This window comes from Gossypium arboreum, chromosome 3 (assembly GCF_025698485.1).
Source record: "Gossypium arboreum isolate Shixiya-1 chromosome 3, ASM2569848v2, whole genome shotgun sequence".
Lineage (NCBI taxonomy): Eukaryota > Viridiplantae > Streptophyta > Magnoliopsida > Malvales > Malvaceae > Gossypium > Gossypium arboreum.
The window spans coordinates 4,533,675-4,548,975 of record NC_069072.1 but is presented as its reverse complement, the minus strand read 5'-3'; the positions used below and the strand labels follow the sequence as shown (position 1 = coordinate 4,548,975).

The 15,301-nt window shown below is 33.3% G+C and overlaps 1 protein-coding gene across 1 annotated transcript; it reads left to right on the top strand.

The window, feature by feature from the left end:
* Positions 1-10,100: 10,100 nt before the first annotated feature.
* Positions 10,101-11,557, top strand: LOC108474653 (peroxidase N1-like). Its single transcript, XM_017776648.2, has 3 exons — positions 10,101-10,603; positions 10,695-10,857; positions 10,949-11,557. Exons 1-3 carry the CDS (start codon positions 10,199-10,201, stop codon positions 11,362-11,364), a joined length of 984 nt encoding a protein of 327 aa, XP_017632137.1. The 5' UTR covers positions 10,101-10,198; the 3' UTR covers positions 11,365-11,557.
* The last annotated feature ends 3,744 nt before the right edge of the window (positions 11,558-15,301 follow it).

The window sequence follows — 15,301 nt, the reverse complement described above, 5'->3', positions numbered from 1 at the left end:
AATTAAGATTAGTGAGACCGAGAGGAGATCTTACTGGGTGTAACACCCCATACCCGTATCCTATGCCGGGATGGAGTACGAGGCATTACCTAACTTAAACTCGTGCTTACGACCAAATTCTGAGTCTCCAAGACTTGGACAAATTTAAAACTTTCTCAAGCTTATCAACACGTCCTTAATATAGGCCTACGAGGCCCAAAACACACATCAGAAATCATTTGGAACCAAATCGGGTTCTTTAGTCAACTTTAGATAAATGATACTTGACACAAGGGCACATGCTCGTGTGGGAGGGGCAACACGCCTGTGTGACCAATTCAACATGGTCGTGCCGTTAACCCGTGTGGCTTGTACGGCCTAGGCAATACAGGGACACACCCGTGTCCGACACCCGTGTGAAATTAATTCCTAATTTATACCTACAAGGGGTTTTCATACGGTCTGGCACACACCCGTGTCCCTGGCTCGTGTCCTTCACACGGCCATGACACGCCCTTGTCCTAACCCATGTGCAAAAACCTAGACATTATGTTTCTGATGTCAGCATTTCTTAAGGGTCACACGGCCAAGGCACACGCCCGTGTGCTAGGCCGTGTCCTTCACACAGCTAAAACACACGGCCGTGTCTCTACCCGTGCGTTTACTACAATGCAAATCGACTTGAAAATTTTACGTGCAGGGGACACACGGCCGAACCACACGCTCAAAGGGCAGACCGTGTGTCACACACAGCCTAGACACATGCCCGTGTGTCTACCCATGTGGACAATATAAGACTATTTACCAAGCCTATTTACCACCCATACTTACATAACCTATATAATAGCAACCACACCAATACAAGAATAATTTATTTAAACCAATCAGCCACAATAGACTACATATCAATTAAGCAATTACTCATTCATGAGAGTAACTTCATTTGCATATATCAAAATGAATATTTGCCATCATTCCAGACTTAATACAAAATGAAGGGTTTCCAACCCAAGCCAACACATTTGGCCTGTTCTCAATGACACAAAAATAGTAAAGTCTAAGCCTTATACATGCCATATTCAAAAATATAAATCAAACTATACCGAATGCTTCGATTGATAGTGTGATCGATATCTCTGACTTCTTTTGGTCCTTGAGCTAAATAGACGACACTATAAGAAAATGAAAAAGGAGAGGAAGTAAGCACAAAGCTTAGTAAGTTGCATATAAATAAATATACAACATAACTTTCTCATTCATCAACAAGTATCACAATACACAAGTGGCATAAGCAAAACTTAGTCATCAATATTCAAAACACTTCATATAGCATATATTGAGCTCACATTTCATACATACCATATAGGTACCTATACCATTCACAACTCGGTTATACTTTCCTTATTAACTTGAAATCATACTTTCACCGTTGAACCATTTAGAACATTACCGAATACTCATTTAGCGTCAAACATGGGGCCAAGTGCTGATGCCATGTCCCAGTTATGGTCTTATACAAGTTCTAGCATATCTGTGCCGATGCCATATCCCAGACATAGTCTTACACTGGTACATCTCGTAGTCGATGCATGTCCCAAACATGTCTTACACTAGCACTCGTCTCAATGCCGATGCCATGTGTGGCTGATGCATGTACCCAAACGTCATGGCATGAATATCCGATTTATTTCCTAAGGTTCAACCGGGAATTCTACTATCTCTATTCTCATCACATTTTCTTATTTCCACAATCAAGCAATTTATGCTATAATAGTTTCAATACAATTCAAATACATATATTATTAATGTAGTTGTACTATTTACACACAACTTACCTCAGATTACAAAATGTGGCGACTAGTCGATTTGCTTGGCTTTCCCTCGGTCTAGGTTTGGATTCAGTATTTCTTGATCTATAATAAAAAAAGTACACTTATTTAATCACTTTATCAACATAGACTCTACAATTCATATTTGGGCAAAATGTCCAATTTGCCCCTAGACTTTTGCAAAATGACCATTTTACCCCTAAGCCCGGAAATTAATTTTTATCGAATTTCTTCACATATTAGGCCTAGACGACCCCTTTTTACTCTTATAGCATATCCAAATTCTCACTATTTCACACACTTATCATCTATTTTACAACTTATGCAAAATAGTCATTTTAGGTGTTTTCATGCTAACATCTTTCACAAAAGTTGTTTATTAGACACCCAAGACTCATTTTCTTCCTTAAAAACTCAGCAAAAATTACAAATCTTTTCATGGAAAAACCCTAAACACTTAATAATTTTGCAAAATAGTACCCTCATTTGAAAGCTCATGCTTCTAGGGTCTTAAAAATATAAAAATCATCAAGAAAAACTATCAAAATCACTTACTTGTAAGGATTACAAGTTGCTAAAATTTTCAAGCTTTCAAACCCCTTTCAATGGCTGATTTTCAGTGGAGAAAGAAGGTGAAAAAAGGATGATATCATCTTTCCTTTATTTACTCCTATTTTAGTCAAAATAAGTCACCTAAATTACCAAACTTTGAAAATTTTACCACCTTTGTCTCCTATGGCCGGACATGCCTCCCTAAAGGGTCTAATTTCCCTTTAAAGACCCCCAATTTAGGTTCTCTAGCTATTTGGCACTTTTAGCTATCAAAATAAGACTTTTGCATTTTATGCGATTTAGTCATTTTACGCAACTAAGCTCACAAACGCTAAAATTACTTCACCAAATTTTCATGCACTCTTAAAAACATGCTATAATATCAAAATAATAATAAAATAATTTCTTTGACTTCGGATTTGTAGTCCCGAGACCACTATTCTGATTAGGCCCAAAATCGGGCTGTTACACCGGGCACTAATTTTGTAATGACCCGATAATCAGGAGTGTCAAAAAGTGTATTCTCGAGACCCTGTTCTCATAAATTAGACTGATCATAAATATTTATTAAGAATATTTACAAAGCTAGTTGTGTAGTTAATTAGGTTTTGGTTAAGTGAATTTGCATGAATTAAGAGTAATTAGGTATAAGGACTAAATTACATATAGGGTGAAAGTTGAATTATAGATTAAAGAAAAATTAAAGGGACTAAAAAGAATTATGCCATTATTTTTATTAAGGCGACATAAGATGTGAATTTTATTATTATATATATTATAATAACTAAAGTTAAAATATATATTATAATATGTTTACTTAATATTTAAGTATATATATTATATAATAAAACAAATGAATAAGTAAATGAAATAAAGAAAAAGAAAGAGAGAAAGTAAAACGAAACAGAAAGGAAAGAAAGAAAAAGAAAAAGAGAACGAAGAAAGAAACAAATGCGAAAGCTTAGGGGTTTCAAAGTTTCAAGTTCAATTGGTTAGTCAATTTAGTCCCTTTTTCTTATAATTTTTATGTTTTTGGAATTCCGGTGTTAAGTACTACCCGACCCATGTCAAAATTTTAGCAATTATTAAGTTCTTAAATTTTATTAATGTTGAATAATTTTAGTATTAGGATTAAATTGATAGATTTTAAGCTAGAAATGAAAATGACTAAATTGTAGAATAAATTGTAAATTTTGAATAATAAGGACTAAATTGTAAAAATTCTAAAATTAGGGATTTAAGTGAAAATAATGAGTTAAATTTAGTTAAAAGTGAAATTTGTGTGAAAATATAAAATCATTTGTAAAGAAATAAAGTTAGTCACGATTAGGGAATAAATTGAAAATTAGGCAAATGTTGAAATATGCAATATGAAATTGAATTGTGTTGTATTGATGAATTTTAATTGTCATAATTTTGTAGCTAATGTCGTACCAAAATCTTTGACTAAAAAGGGGAAAGATAAAGTCGATATCGAATAGCTCAGAATTTTTAGTTTGTATTTCTATAATCCGACACTAGTTATTAATTGTTGTATTTTTTGATTTAATGCATATGGTAAGTGTTGAGGTGAGTATTTGACACTTTGACATTGAATTGGATTAAAATTAATTGAATGGATTGAATTGATATATATATATTATGAAAGTATTGATTATTGAATTGAAATGAATATATCTATGTGTGAAAATATGATAATTCAATTTTGGTTGTATTTGGAAAGTGAAATTAAATAATATTAACTGTATCAGGCTGAGTCAGATATAGATGGCATGTCATAGGATTGGAAGAGTTCAGAGATTTCTTCGACTTCGAGTTGATGAGGCACTGGGTGCCAATTTACTTCGGTTTAACCGATGATACACTGGGTGTCAATTTATTACTTCGAATTTATTCGATGAGACACTGGGTGTCAATTTACTACTTCGAATTATCCGATGAGGCACTGGGTGCCAAACTGGTGTGTTGGTTTTATTCATGTATCTGTCCGAGTCTGAGTCGTGTTAATAGGGGTAAATAAATAATAAAGTTCTATAATTAATATTGAAATGACATGGTAGTGATATATTGAATTGAAAATAAAATATAAAATATGTTGGCAATACATGGAATATATGAGTTATATACTCATGAATTGAGTATAGTATGAAATAATGTATTCATGAATTGAGTATTGCATGACTAATGCCATTGTACGAATAAATATGGTTTGATATGTGAATAACCATTTATATAGTAATTGTGTGAATTGGGATATTATTTAATAAATGAAAATGATAGTCATGATACTAGACATTAATATGTTCTTATAATTCAATTGTGCATATTATATTATATTGTCTTTAAATATTCGGATTATAGAAATACCACTGAGTTTTACTCAGCGTACGGTTTTGTTTTCCATGCGCAAATTAGGTACTGTGATTTTGAAGAGTTGTAATTGAGGTTGTGAGCATCCATCTCATCACATCTCCAAGTGCCAAAAGGGTATGTTTCAACATTTTGATTAGAATGGCATGTACTTAGGAAGATCAAGTGTGTTCCAAGTAGTAGGGACTAAAATATAAGTTATGAAAATTTATATTTTTAATGTTCAAATGTATTAGTGATTAGCCAAAATCACTTTGGCACCAAATGTAATATCCATATATCAGGTTCCTTAGGTTGAACCGGGTAACCGGGTATAGGGGTGTTACAAATTTGATAGTCTCGGGTTAGTTCGGTGAGGTCAAGAGATAAATCAAACTAATTTGTCTAAATTGATAAAATTGAGACCGAGAGGTAAAATTGAACCAATTTAGGATAATTTGTGATTTAGATCCCTAATTCAAAGGTTAACCAACTACATGGAAATCAACCAATCGTTGCCTGTTATCGTATTTGTTTGAATTTGCTAGTTTCATATTTTGTTTCATTTACAATGTAGGCCTTTGTTGTTTTTAGGTAATTAGTTAGAGTAATTAAACTTGTGAATGGCTTATTGTAATATAGTACCTAGTGAGTAGCTAGCTAGACTTCTTTAATTGCATGTTTATAATTTAATAATTACTTAATCACTGGATCCTTTGGGTCAACCCCTTAGAATACCCTGGTGTTCCATTGGACACTATAAATATTACAACAAACACTGTCTGCCTACAATCAAAACCGCACTTTTAAAATTGTTTGTTTTTCTGTACATGCGATCAAGTTGTTGGTATCGTTGTTAGGGACCCGGTGTTAGATTGAGTGATTTTTAGCATTACTGTATATTGTTTAAGGAGATAATTAGCAAAAGTTAGGGTAATAGATACAACTTTTCTTTGTGTTTATTTGTTATTTTTGTTTGGAAAATATTTGTTGATATGTTTGAATTTCTTTTGCTTGCAGAAGGTAATGAATGACTCGAACTAGTAACGAGGTCGTACCATTCGAGCAGGAGCCGAAACAAATCTTGGCTCACACTAGAAGGGACCAACTTCCAAGAGGAGCCCAACCCCCACCGATAGACCCATTGATTGTCAGGTAGGCAATCAACGATCAGAGAGTTAAAGAACACCCACCCCATTTCACCAAAGACCGATAGTAGAACGAACGTTGAGAGACTACGCCATGCCTAATCTGCAAGCGGTCTATGGAAGCATTAATCGTCCCGCGATTAATGCTAACAACTTCGAAATCAAATCGACGATGATCCAGATGATACAAGGGAATCTTCAATGCTGAGGATCAATGAACGAAGACCCGAATCAACACCTTAAGTGATTTCTAACCCTTTGTGATACTTTTAAATATAATGGGGTAATCAGTAACGCCATATGTCTTCCGTTATTCCCTTTCTCTTTAACTGATGATGCTTTCATATGGTTATATTCGTAGCCCATTAAATCGATCAATATATGGGATGAGTTGACCAGCAAATTCCTCACCAAATATTTTCCCTCGAGAAAGACTATGAAGTTTTAGATGGATATCATAAATTTTCGTCAACTTGAGGGAGAGTCTCTTTACAAAGCGTGGGAACGCTTCAAATTAATGCTACGTAAGTTTCCTTATCAACTACCAGTCGTAGCTTTCACCACCAAGCGTGCCTTGTGGCTACAACAACATGATGTGTCACGAAACTAACTAAAAATAAGACGAAGGCGAGTGCACCTATCGGTAAATAGTATAGCTATAGTGAATAGAGATATCGTATCCACGAGGATTAAAAATATTAGTAATTACCGTTTTCCTATTATTTAGCCGATAAATTGGAGTGATTGGTTTTAAACTAAATTTACTAAATTAATATAACTAAGAACTCAACAGAAAATAAATCAGGAAAATAACTGAATAATAACCAATGAGAGAGACAATACCCAGGAAAGAATCCACCTAGACTTCACCTATTATTATAGATATGAACTAAACAATTTATTCACTTGGTATTTTGATCCGTAGAAATCCCTAAATTATGCTAATATCTCTTCCGAGAGTAAGAGCAACTGAATCTAGGTTTACTAATTGAAATATCTTTCTAGTTAAAACCCCTATTGTCGCATTAACTGGATTTATGGATTCCCCTATTAGACTTGACTCTAATCCAATAGATTTATGTCGTCCTATTTCTAGGATTGCATGCAACTTCACTCAATTATGCTAAATCTACTCTTAAACATGGACTTTTCCTCATCTGATTTAAGCACATTAAACATGAATTAATATCCCGAAAATATTAAAACAAGAAATAAGCACAAATAACTGAGAACAAAAACCAAGTATTTATCGAATAAAACATAAATTAAATAATAGAATTCATCATTGGTTTCATCTTCCCTAGATATCTAGGGAATTAGTTCATAACTCTGAATAAAAACATCTTAAAATCAGAATAACCACAAGAAATAAAAAAACTCATAAAAACTTCAAAAGAAATTAAAAGGTCTTCAATCTTGATGGAAATCTACTTCAGAGTTGGCTCTAATGGTGCTCTTCAAGTTGTATTCTTTAATATTCTTTGATGGCTCCCTTTTTTCTTCTTCTATTTGGTATTTATAAACTTTTGAATGTTCAAAAAGCCTAAAAAATGCATTTTCCGCATATTTGGGAAGCAAGTTGTGAAATCAACACGGTTTGGCACATGGCCGTGTGTCCAACCCATGTGGCTCACACGACCGTGTGTCCAACCCGTGTGGGAAGGCCCAGCTCGTGTGGCTCCTAAAATTTATTCTTTTTGCCCGATCTTCACTCGTTTCTTGCTTCTTTTGTTCCCATATGCTCTTAAGTATAGAAACATGAATTCAAAAGATTAGGAGCATAAAATTTACCAATTTGCATGAATAATCATCCAAAAACGCATTAAAAACGAGATTAAAATATATTACTTTTATCGCTTATCACAACATTTACCCAATTCATGTTAAAAAAATTGTAACAGTTAAAATAAAATAAAAAACCAATTGAAAAATAAAACTATTTTAATCCCTATCTTATTTTTCTTAAATACAATACAATAAGTTTAATATTTAATACCAACATATCATATGCATAATTGGGTGAAATCTAAAGTTGAGTCGTCCATGGCATATTTGGATTAATCATAATATGACGGCGGATATGATGGCTAAGGATGCCAAGCTGTAGTCGATCAGTCTTTAAATTTTTGATCGACCTCCTCAGTCTGCTGACCTCGCTTCATGCAAGTTGATTAAACCATAGACAAACAATTAAGTCAACCTTAAAAAACACAGGAAGGATAAAGGAAAGTAGAAAGTAAAAAAAAAAAAAAAAGTTTATATGTGATGCACTGTCAAAAATTATATATTTATTTGTTTTACCATCAAGCATCCAAAATAAAATGATATCAAATTTTAAAAATAAAACCAATAATTTAATAAGATGGTATGATTTGATTTATTAATATTCAACGGTATTAAAAATGAACTCACATTATTATTGAATTAAGATAGGCATGCAAAAGGAGACTTTTGTCGTCGGATGACTTTGTCACATTTATCAAAATGTCAACGATATTTTGTTTTCCTTGAAGAAAAGCAGTACAATTACCAAATTATCTGTTTTTCTTTGATAATTAATGTCAATACTAATTAGGTTTGAATTATTAAAATAGTCATTTCCATATATTCACCGCCACAATTAAGAATAATGTGATATTTATCTCTGTTGACTCGGGAATAGAAAAAGTAAATAACCACGCTTTTTCATGTCTTTAATAAAGGGATTTGCTTCGGAAACACTGTATATATTAAACCCAGAATCACGAACAGTTTTAATCATTATTTACTACAAAAACTAATTACTTACTTTATTTATCCCATTAAAACAAACACTTGCAATTTAATAAGATTACAATGATCCCTTTTTCATAGATTACAAAGACTTTTGGATATAGTGGCTTTTCAAGGTCCTCAATATTTTTTACTTACACTTTTATTGAATCAAACAATAATTTGATGGGATGGACATAATTATATAATTTATATTTGATGTAGTGATTTTCATCTAAGACTTGAATATGATGAGAGATTATTAAACATAAAGCCATTTGAATTTAATTTTAAAAATTTGATTAATCACATAATAATTTATTTAATTCTTTAATTTTAAAAAATATTTTAATTTTTAATTAAATTTTTTACTTTTTTACTTTTTAAATTTGTATTTTTGTCAAATAACTCCAAAATAGATAAAAAATTATTGTTTTTAACTTTGTTGATGTGAAATACACATGGTTTGCCACGTGAATGAAATGTCAACATTTAATTAATTTATTAAAATTTTAAAAAGTTATAAAATTATTTTTACAAATTAAAATCATTAAAATTTTTATAAAATTATAAAAAGCAATTTTAATATTTTTAAATTTTAATAAATTAATTAAATATTGGCTAGCATAAATTAATTAAATACTGGCTGGCATGTCATCCACGTGTATCTCACTTAAAAAAGTTAACAAATGCTACATTTTTCATATGAAAGTGATTTGATAAAAAGATAAAAATTAAATAAGATGCTAAAATGATTTTTTTTTATAAAATTAAAGGACAAAAATTAATATACCAATTATAACAGATACAGAATTTATGCGTTATCAATGCATCAAACATAAATTAAGTTTAAATTTAAAAAAATAATGCATCCCAATTATATTTCCTGCTTTGTCGACAAATTTGGTATAGATGAGTTTTTAAATATTTGATAAGATTTCTTGAAAAAATATATATATAAATTAGTTGGTAAAATCATGTTTTGTGTTATTCGTTGAATTATATAAAGCTAACGATACAAAATTATGATTATTATACACAAAAGAATGAAGATGAGAGCCTTGAAGATTTGACCAAGTTTAGTAAACTAAATTCGGTCTAAAATCTTAATACATTGCATGCTAGCGGTAAGCTGCTACTTTCAAATTAGCCGGTGGCTAAGTTAAATTGATAATAAATGTTTTTATATCAGTGTAAATAAATAAATAAATGATGTTTGAAAAAAAATACTAGTTCTTCACGTGAAACTGAAAGACAACTCGCCATTGCAATTTGCTTTTCGTTTCCACTATGCTTAAAGCAGAAGCAGGCAAGCAGCTACATGCTAATTGTCTACCAACTCATCATTGCTCCATTATTGTTATTTTGAATTAGCCCATTTTTCCCCTTTCCAATGGGGGTTCCTCATAGCCGGCTTTCTTTACTTCTTCTCAATGTTGACTAAATTTTTAGCCTATAAATAAATCCCCACCTCTGCTCTGCTCTCCCATCCCACAAACTCACAATCAATTACATCCATTTGACACACACACCATATCTTTCTCTTAGCTCTTTATCCTTAATAATAATCCCAGTCTACTAACTACGATAATGAAGGGTGCTTACACCAACCCACGTTTCTTCCTTGCAATGACTGTCATGCTTGCCATGGCTGCTGCATTGGTGCAAGCTCAGGGAACTCGAGTTGGGTTCTATGCAAGAACATGCCCTCGAGCTGAATCCATTGTTAGGTCAGCAGTTCAGTCCCGTTTCCGTTCTAATCCTAACATTGCACCTGGCTTGCTGAGGATGCACTTCCATGACTGCTTTGTTCAGGGATGTGACGCCTCCATCCTCATTGATGGCCCTAATACGGAGAAAACCGCCCCTCCAAACAGATTGTTGAGAGGGTATGAAGTTATTGACGATGCAAAAACTCAGCTAGAAGCTGCATGTCCTGGTGTCGTCTCATGCGCTGATATTCTAGCTCTTGCAGCTCGTGACTCCGTCTTTCTGGTAAACATTATTACGTTTTCTTAATCATATACTACTAAAAGCTCTGTCAATGAATGGTTGATTATGTTTTTCTTGCATATATGAAATGCAGACGAGAGGAATAAACTGGGCGGTCCCTACTGGACGCAGAGATGGGAGGGTTTCATTGGCATCGGATACCACCATTTTGCCTGGATTTAGAGAGTCCATTGATTCTCAAAAGCAAAAGTTCGCCGCCTTTGGTCTCAACACTCAAGACCTTGTTGCTCTCGTTGGTAAGTAATTTTACTTCTATAACGTTCCAAAGTTTCTATCTGATTAATATCGAGTCTGGTTGACTTAACATTTGTTCCTTGTTTGTTGCAGGAGGACACACCATAGGGACTTCAGCTTGCCAGCTTTTTAGCTACAGATTATACAACTTCACCAACGGTGGTCCAGACCCCACAATCAACCCAGCATTCGTGCCTCAATTGCAAGCACTTTGCCCACAAAACGGTGACGGTTCAAGGCGCATTGATTTGGACACCGGTAGTGGAAACAGGTTCGACACCTCCTTCTTCGCCAACTTGAGGAATGGTCGGGGAATACTAGAGTCCGATCAAAAATTGTGGACTGATCCCTCCACCAGGACTTTTGTGCAGCGCTTCTTGGGTGAGAGAGGCTCGCGGCCATTGAACTTTAACGTGGAATTTGCAAGGTCCATGGTGAAGATGAGCAACATTGGTGTGAAGACGGGCACTAATGGCGAAATTCGAAGAATTTGCTCTGCCATTAACTAATTTAACTGCAGTTTTATGCAGTTAATCAGGGAGGGTGATGGTTCTTTTATCAATTAGCGGAAGCTGATGAAAAAATCTAAAAAGTGTTTTAAGCAAATTTTTTAAAATATTATACATGATTTTTTCCCTATGTTAGTATTTTTTTTTAATTGTATCATTATATTTTTCAATGGAATTAGTATTTGAATTTTGTTTTATATCTTCCTTATACTTGAAGATTTTAGCTTTTAGTTATAATAGTTGCTCCGTTATATCCATTTGTAGTTTGACTTATTTCACAACAATTGCTTAATAATTGTTTCTCTCCATTATTTATTGATAGGGTCCTGTTAACATATTTCTACAAACGTTGATTATTAGGAGAAATTAACACAAATTATTTAACATAAAGGTTGTTGAAGAAAACATTTCAAGTAAAGAAATCATTTCACTAATTATTATTGTGTATTTGTCTCCTGATGCGCCAACAAACTTTTTATTTAGAGTACAGAAAACTCAACTATACGCGTACTATGATGAAATCAAATTAAATAAATTCCAAGACAACAGATAAAATGGGATATTATATGGAGAATATTTAATGTATGGCTTAGTCTATAAATTTTATGTAATATTAGTAAATAATAATATGGTACATTATTATTAAAAAAGAGATAATATAAATATTGGTCTTTGAATTTGAGAGTTAAGTCTACTTTATCAACTGTACTTTTTTATTTATTTCGTACTTGAATTTGACAATTAGATCTATTTTATTCTTTAAACTTGGATTCTTTCAAGATTTGATAATATGATAATATAAATTTTGACAATTAGATTTGATAATATAAATTTTGTCCTTGAACTTGGGAACTAGGTCCATTTTAGTATCTATACTTTTTTTTATTCACTTTAGTACTTGAACTTGTCAATTAAATCTATTTTGTTTTATGAACTTGGATTCTTTCAAGATTTGATGATATAATTAGTGTTTTTAGAACATAATTGGATTCGTCGGTCAAAGAAGACAACTTGTTAGATTAAATCTTTTGCATTTCTAAAGGAAATATTGGCCCGTTTATACAGCAAGTGGATATTTCAAAAAAACGGTGATATAAACATTATAAAATGATCATCTCCCTATCTTTTTTATACATTAGGATGGAAAATAATCATCTTCATATGATCATGTTCTATAAATATATACTTTGAAAAACATTGTAAATTTTCCTATTAATTAATAAAATACATCATTCTCTTTCTTGTATTTTTCTTGTTCTTTTTAACTCCTTTCAAATGGCGATTCCTTATAGCTGGCTTTCTTTACTCCTCATCAGTATTGACTAAATATTTGGCTTATAAATAAACCCCACCTCTGCTCTGCTCTCCTATCCCACAATATCAAAATCAAATACAGCCATTTGACATACACACCATATCTTTTCTCTTAATTATCTTTTTATCCTTAATTATAATCCCAGTTTACTATCACAATGAAGGGTGCTTACACCAACCCTAGATTCTTCCTTGTAATGACCGTCATGCTTGCCATGGTTGCTGCATTGGTGCAAGCTCAGGGAACTCGAGTTGGGTTCTATGCAAAAACATGCCCTCGAGCTGAATCCATTGTTAGGTCAACAGTTCAGTCCCATTTCCGTTCTAATCCAACTATTACACCCGACTTGCTGAGGATGCACTTCCATGACTGCTTTGTTGTGACGCCTCCATCCTCATTGATGGCCCTAATACGGAGAAAACCACCTTTCCCAACATCATGTTGAGAGGCTATGAAGTTATTACTGTGCCAAAACTCAGCTCGAAGCTGCAAGTCCCGGTGTCGTCTCATGCGCTGATATTCTAACGCTTGCAGCTCGAGACTCTGTCTTTCTGGTAAACATATTACTGTATTTTCTTAATCATATACTACTAGAAGTCCTATTAATTAATGCAACGGCTGATTATGTCTTTCATACATATATGAAATGCAGAAGAGAAGAATAAACTGGGTGTTGAGTTTTTTCACACAGGAAGAGAAATAGATCTAATTTACCCGGATAAAATATGAACCTCTTGTTGAAATTTGAGCAACAAAATAATAAACCCGGATAAAGCATGTGTTAAGTTTCAATCAAATGTTCGATGAAACAAAGTAAAGAAATTTTGTGTTTGAAAGCTCAAAACAGAAGCAAAATCAGATGAACAAAATGAGAGAACAAGTTGGATATGCTTGTTACTTGAAAAGTTCAAAATTACATGTATATAAGTAGATGGATTACATTGGTAAAAAAAAAAGCTTGCTTGTGCAAGTAAATAACCTGTTAAATCAGCATAATGACTTTCTAAACAGCTACTAAAACAGCTAAGTATCTAACTAAACCTCAGCAAATACAAAACGTTACATTGAAACAACAAAAGTCAACTGTCACATGGATATGCCAATCGAATTACTCCTTGGACAATAGCATGCTTCAACTGTGATGCTCGGTCACTTGCATGCTCATGCATGATTGCATGGTTGCATGCATGTTACTGCTGTAGTTGCCACCTTTGAACACTCCTCCTTGGCTACAAGGCAGCAAACTCCAATCTCTTTCCTTAAACACTCGAACCTTCCAGCAGTCAATGGTTTGGTCAAAACATCAGCAAGATGATCCTTCGAACAACAATTTACCAAGCAGATTTCCTTACCAAGTTCAGCTTCTCTCACAAAGTGATACCTGATCTTGAAATGTTTTGTTTTGCCATGGAACACAGGGTTCTTGGCAATAGCAACAGCAGATTGGTTGTCAACCTTAATTTCAGTTCCTTCCATCTGTCTAGCATTTAATTCATCCAATAATTTTCTAAGCCAAATGACTTGGTTAACAGCAGTAGCAGCTGCAATATACTCAGCCTCTGCAGTGGATTGAGCTACTGTTTGTTGCTTCTTTGAACTCCAACTGAACACACTTGAACCTAGACTAAAAAAGTAGTCTGATGTGCTCTTCATGTCATCAACTGAACCAGCCCAGTCACTATCTGAATAACCAACAAGTTTCAGCTCCTTTGACCTTCCAAACTTCACACCAAAATTCAAAATCCCTTTGACATATCTTAGGACCCTCTTTGCTGCTTTAAAATGTGCAACATTGCAGCAGTGTATGAACCTTGAGAGTAAGCCAACAGCATATAGGATGTCTGACCTTGTTGCTGTTAGGTAGAGCAAGCAACCAACCAAACTTCTGTACCCCCTTTCATCAACTCGATCGTGCTCACTTGTGCTTGACAGCTTCTCTCCTAGTGCAACTGGTGTGCTAGCTGGTTTGCACTTTGACATGCAGAATTTGCTTAGAACTTTTAGTGCAAAGGATTGCTGGCTTATAAAAATCCCTTGTTCTTCCTGATTTATCTCCACACCAAGGAAATATGTCATCCAACCAAGATCAGTCATCTCAAAAATGTCTTGCATTTGCTTCTTAAAGTTTTCAATCAATTTATATTTGCTGCCAGTGGCTAGTAGGTCATCAACATTGATAAACATGTCAAATTGCATATTTTTTGTGCTTAATTTGGTTTATTGATGAACTGAACCTTGCTAATTAAGTGTTTTTATGATTTAATTCTTGTCGGGGATGCAATTGATCAAAAGCAAGCTGAAAAGGGGCCAAATTAGAAGAAAATTATTGGAATGGGCCAAAGCGAAAAGATGGAGCAAGCCAAGGACTAGTCATAAATTTGACTTTGTAAAAAGCCAAAATAGGAAATTCTATTTTAAGTTTATTTTAATTTTATTTATTTTAATTATTATTTTAGATTTTATATTAATTTTCTTAAGCTATTTTAGTAAACCCTATCTATATAAATAAGGGTTTTAGTTCTTAGGAAATCATCCATTAATCAATTGTCTTTACATTCCTATTTCATTTTGGAATTCCATTATCCACCTTGTTTTTCTCTTTCTTTATTCAATTGAGCATTA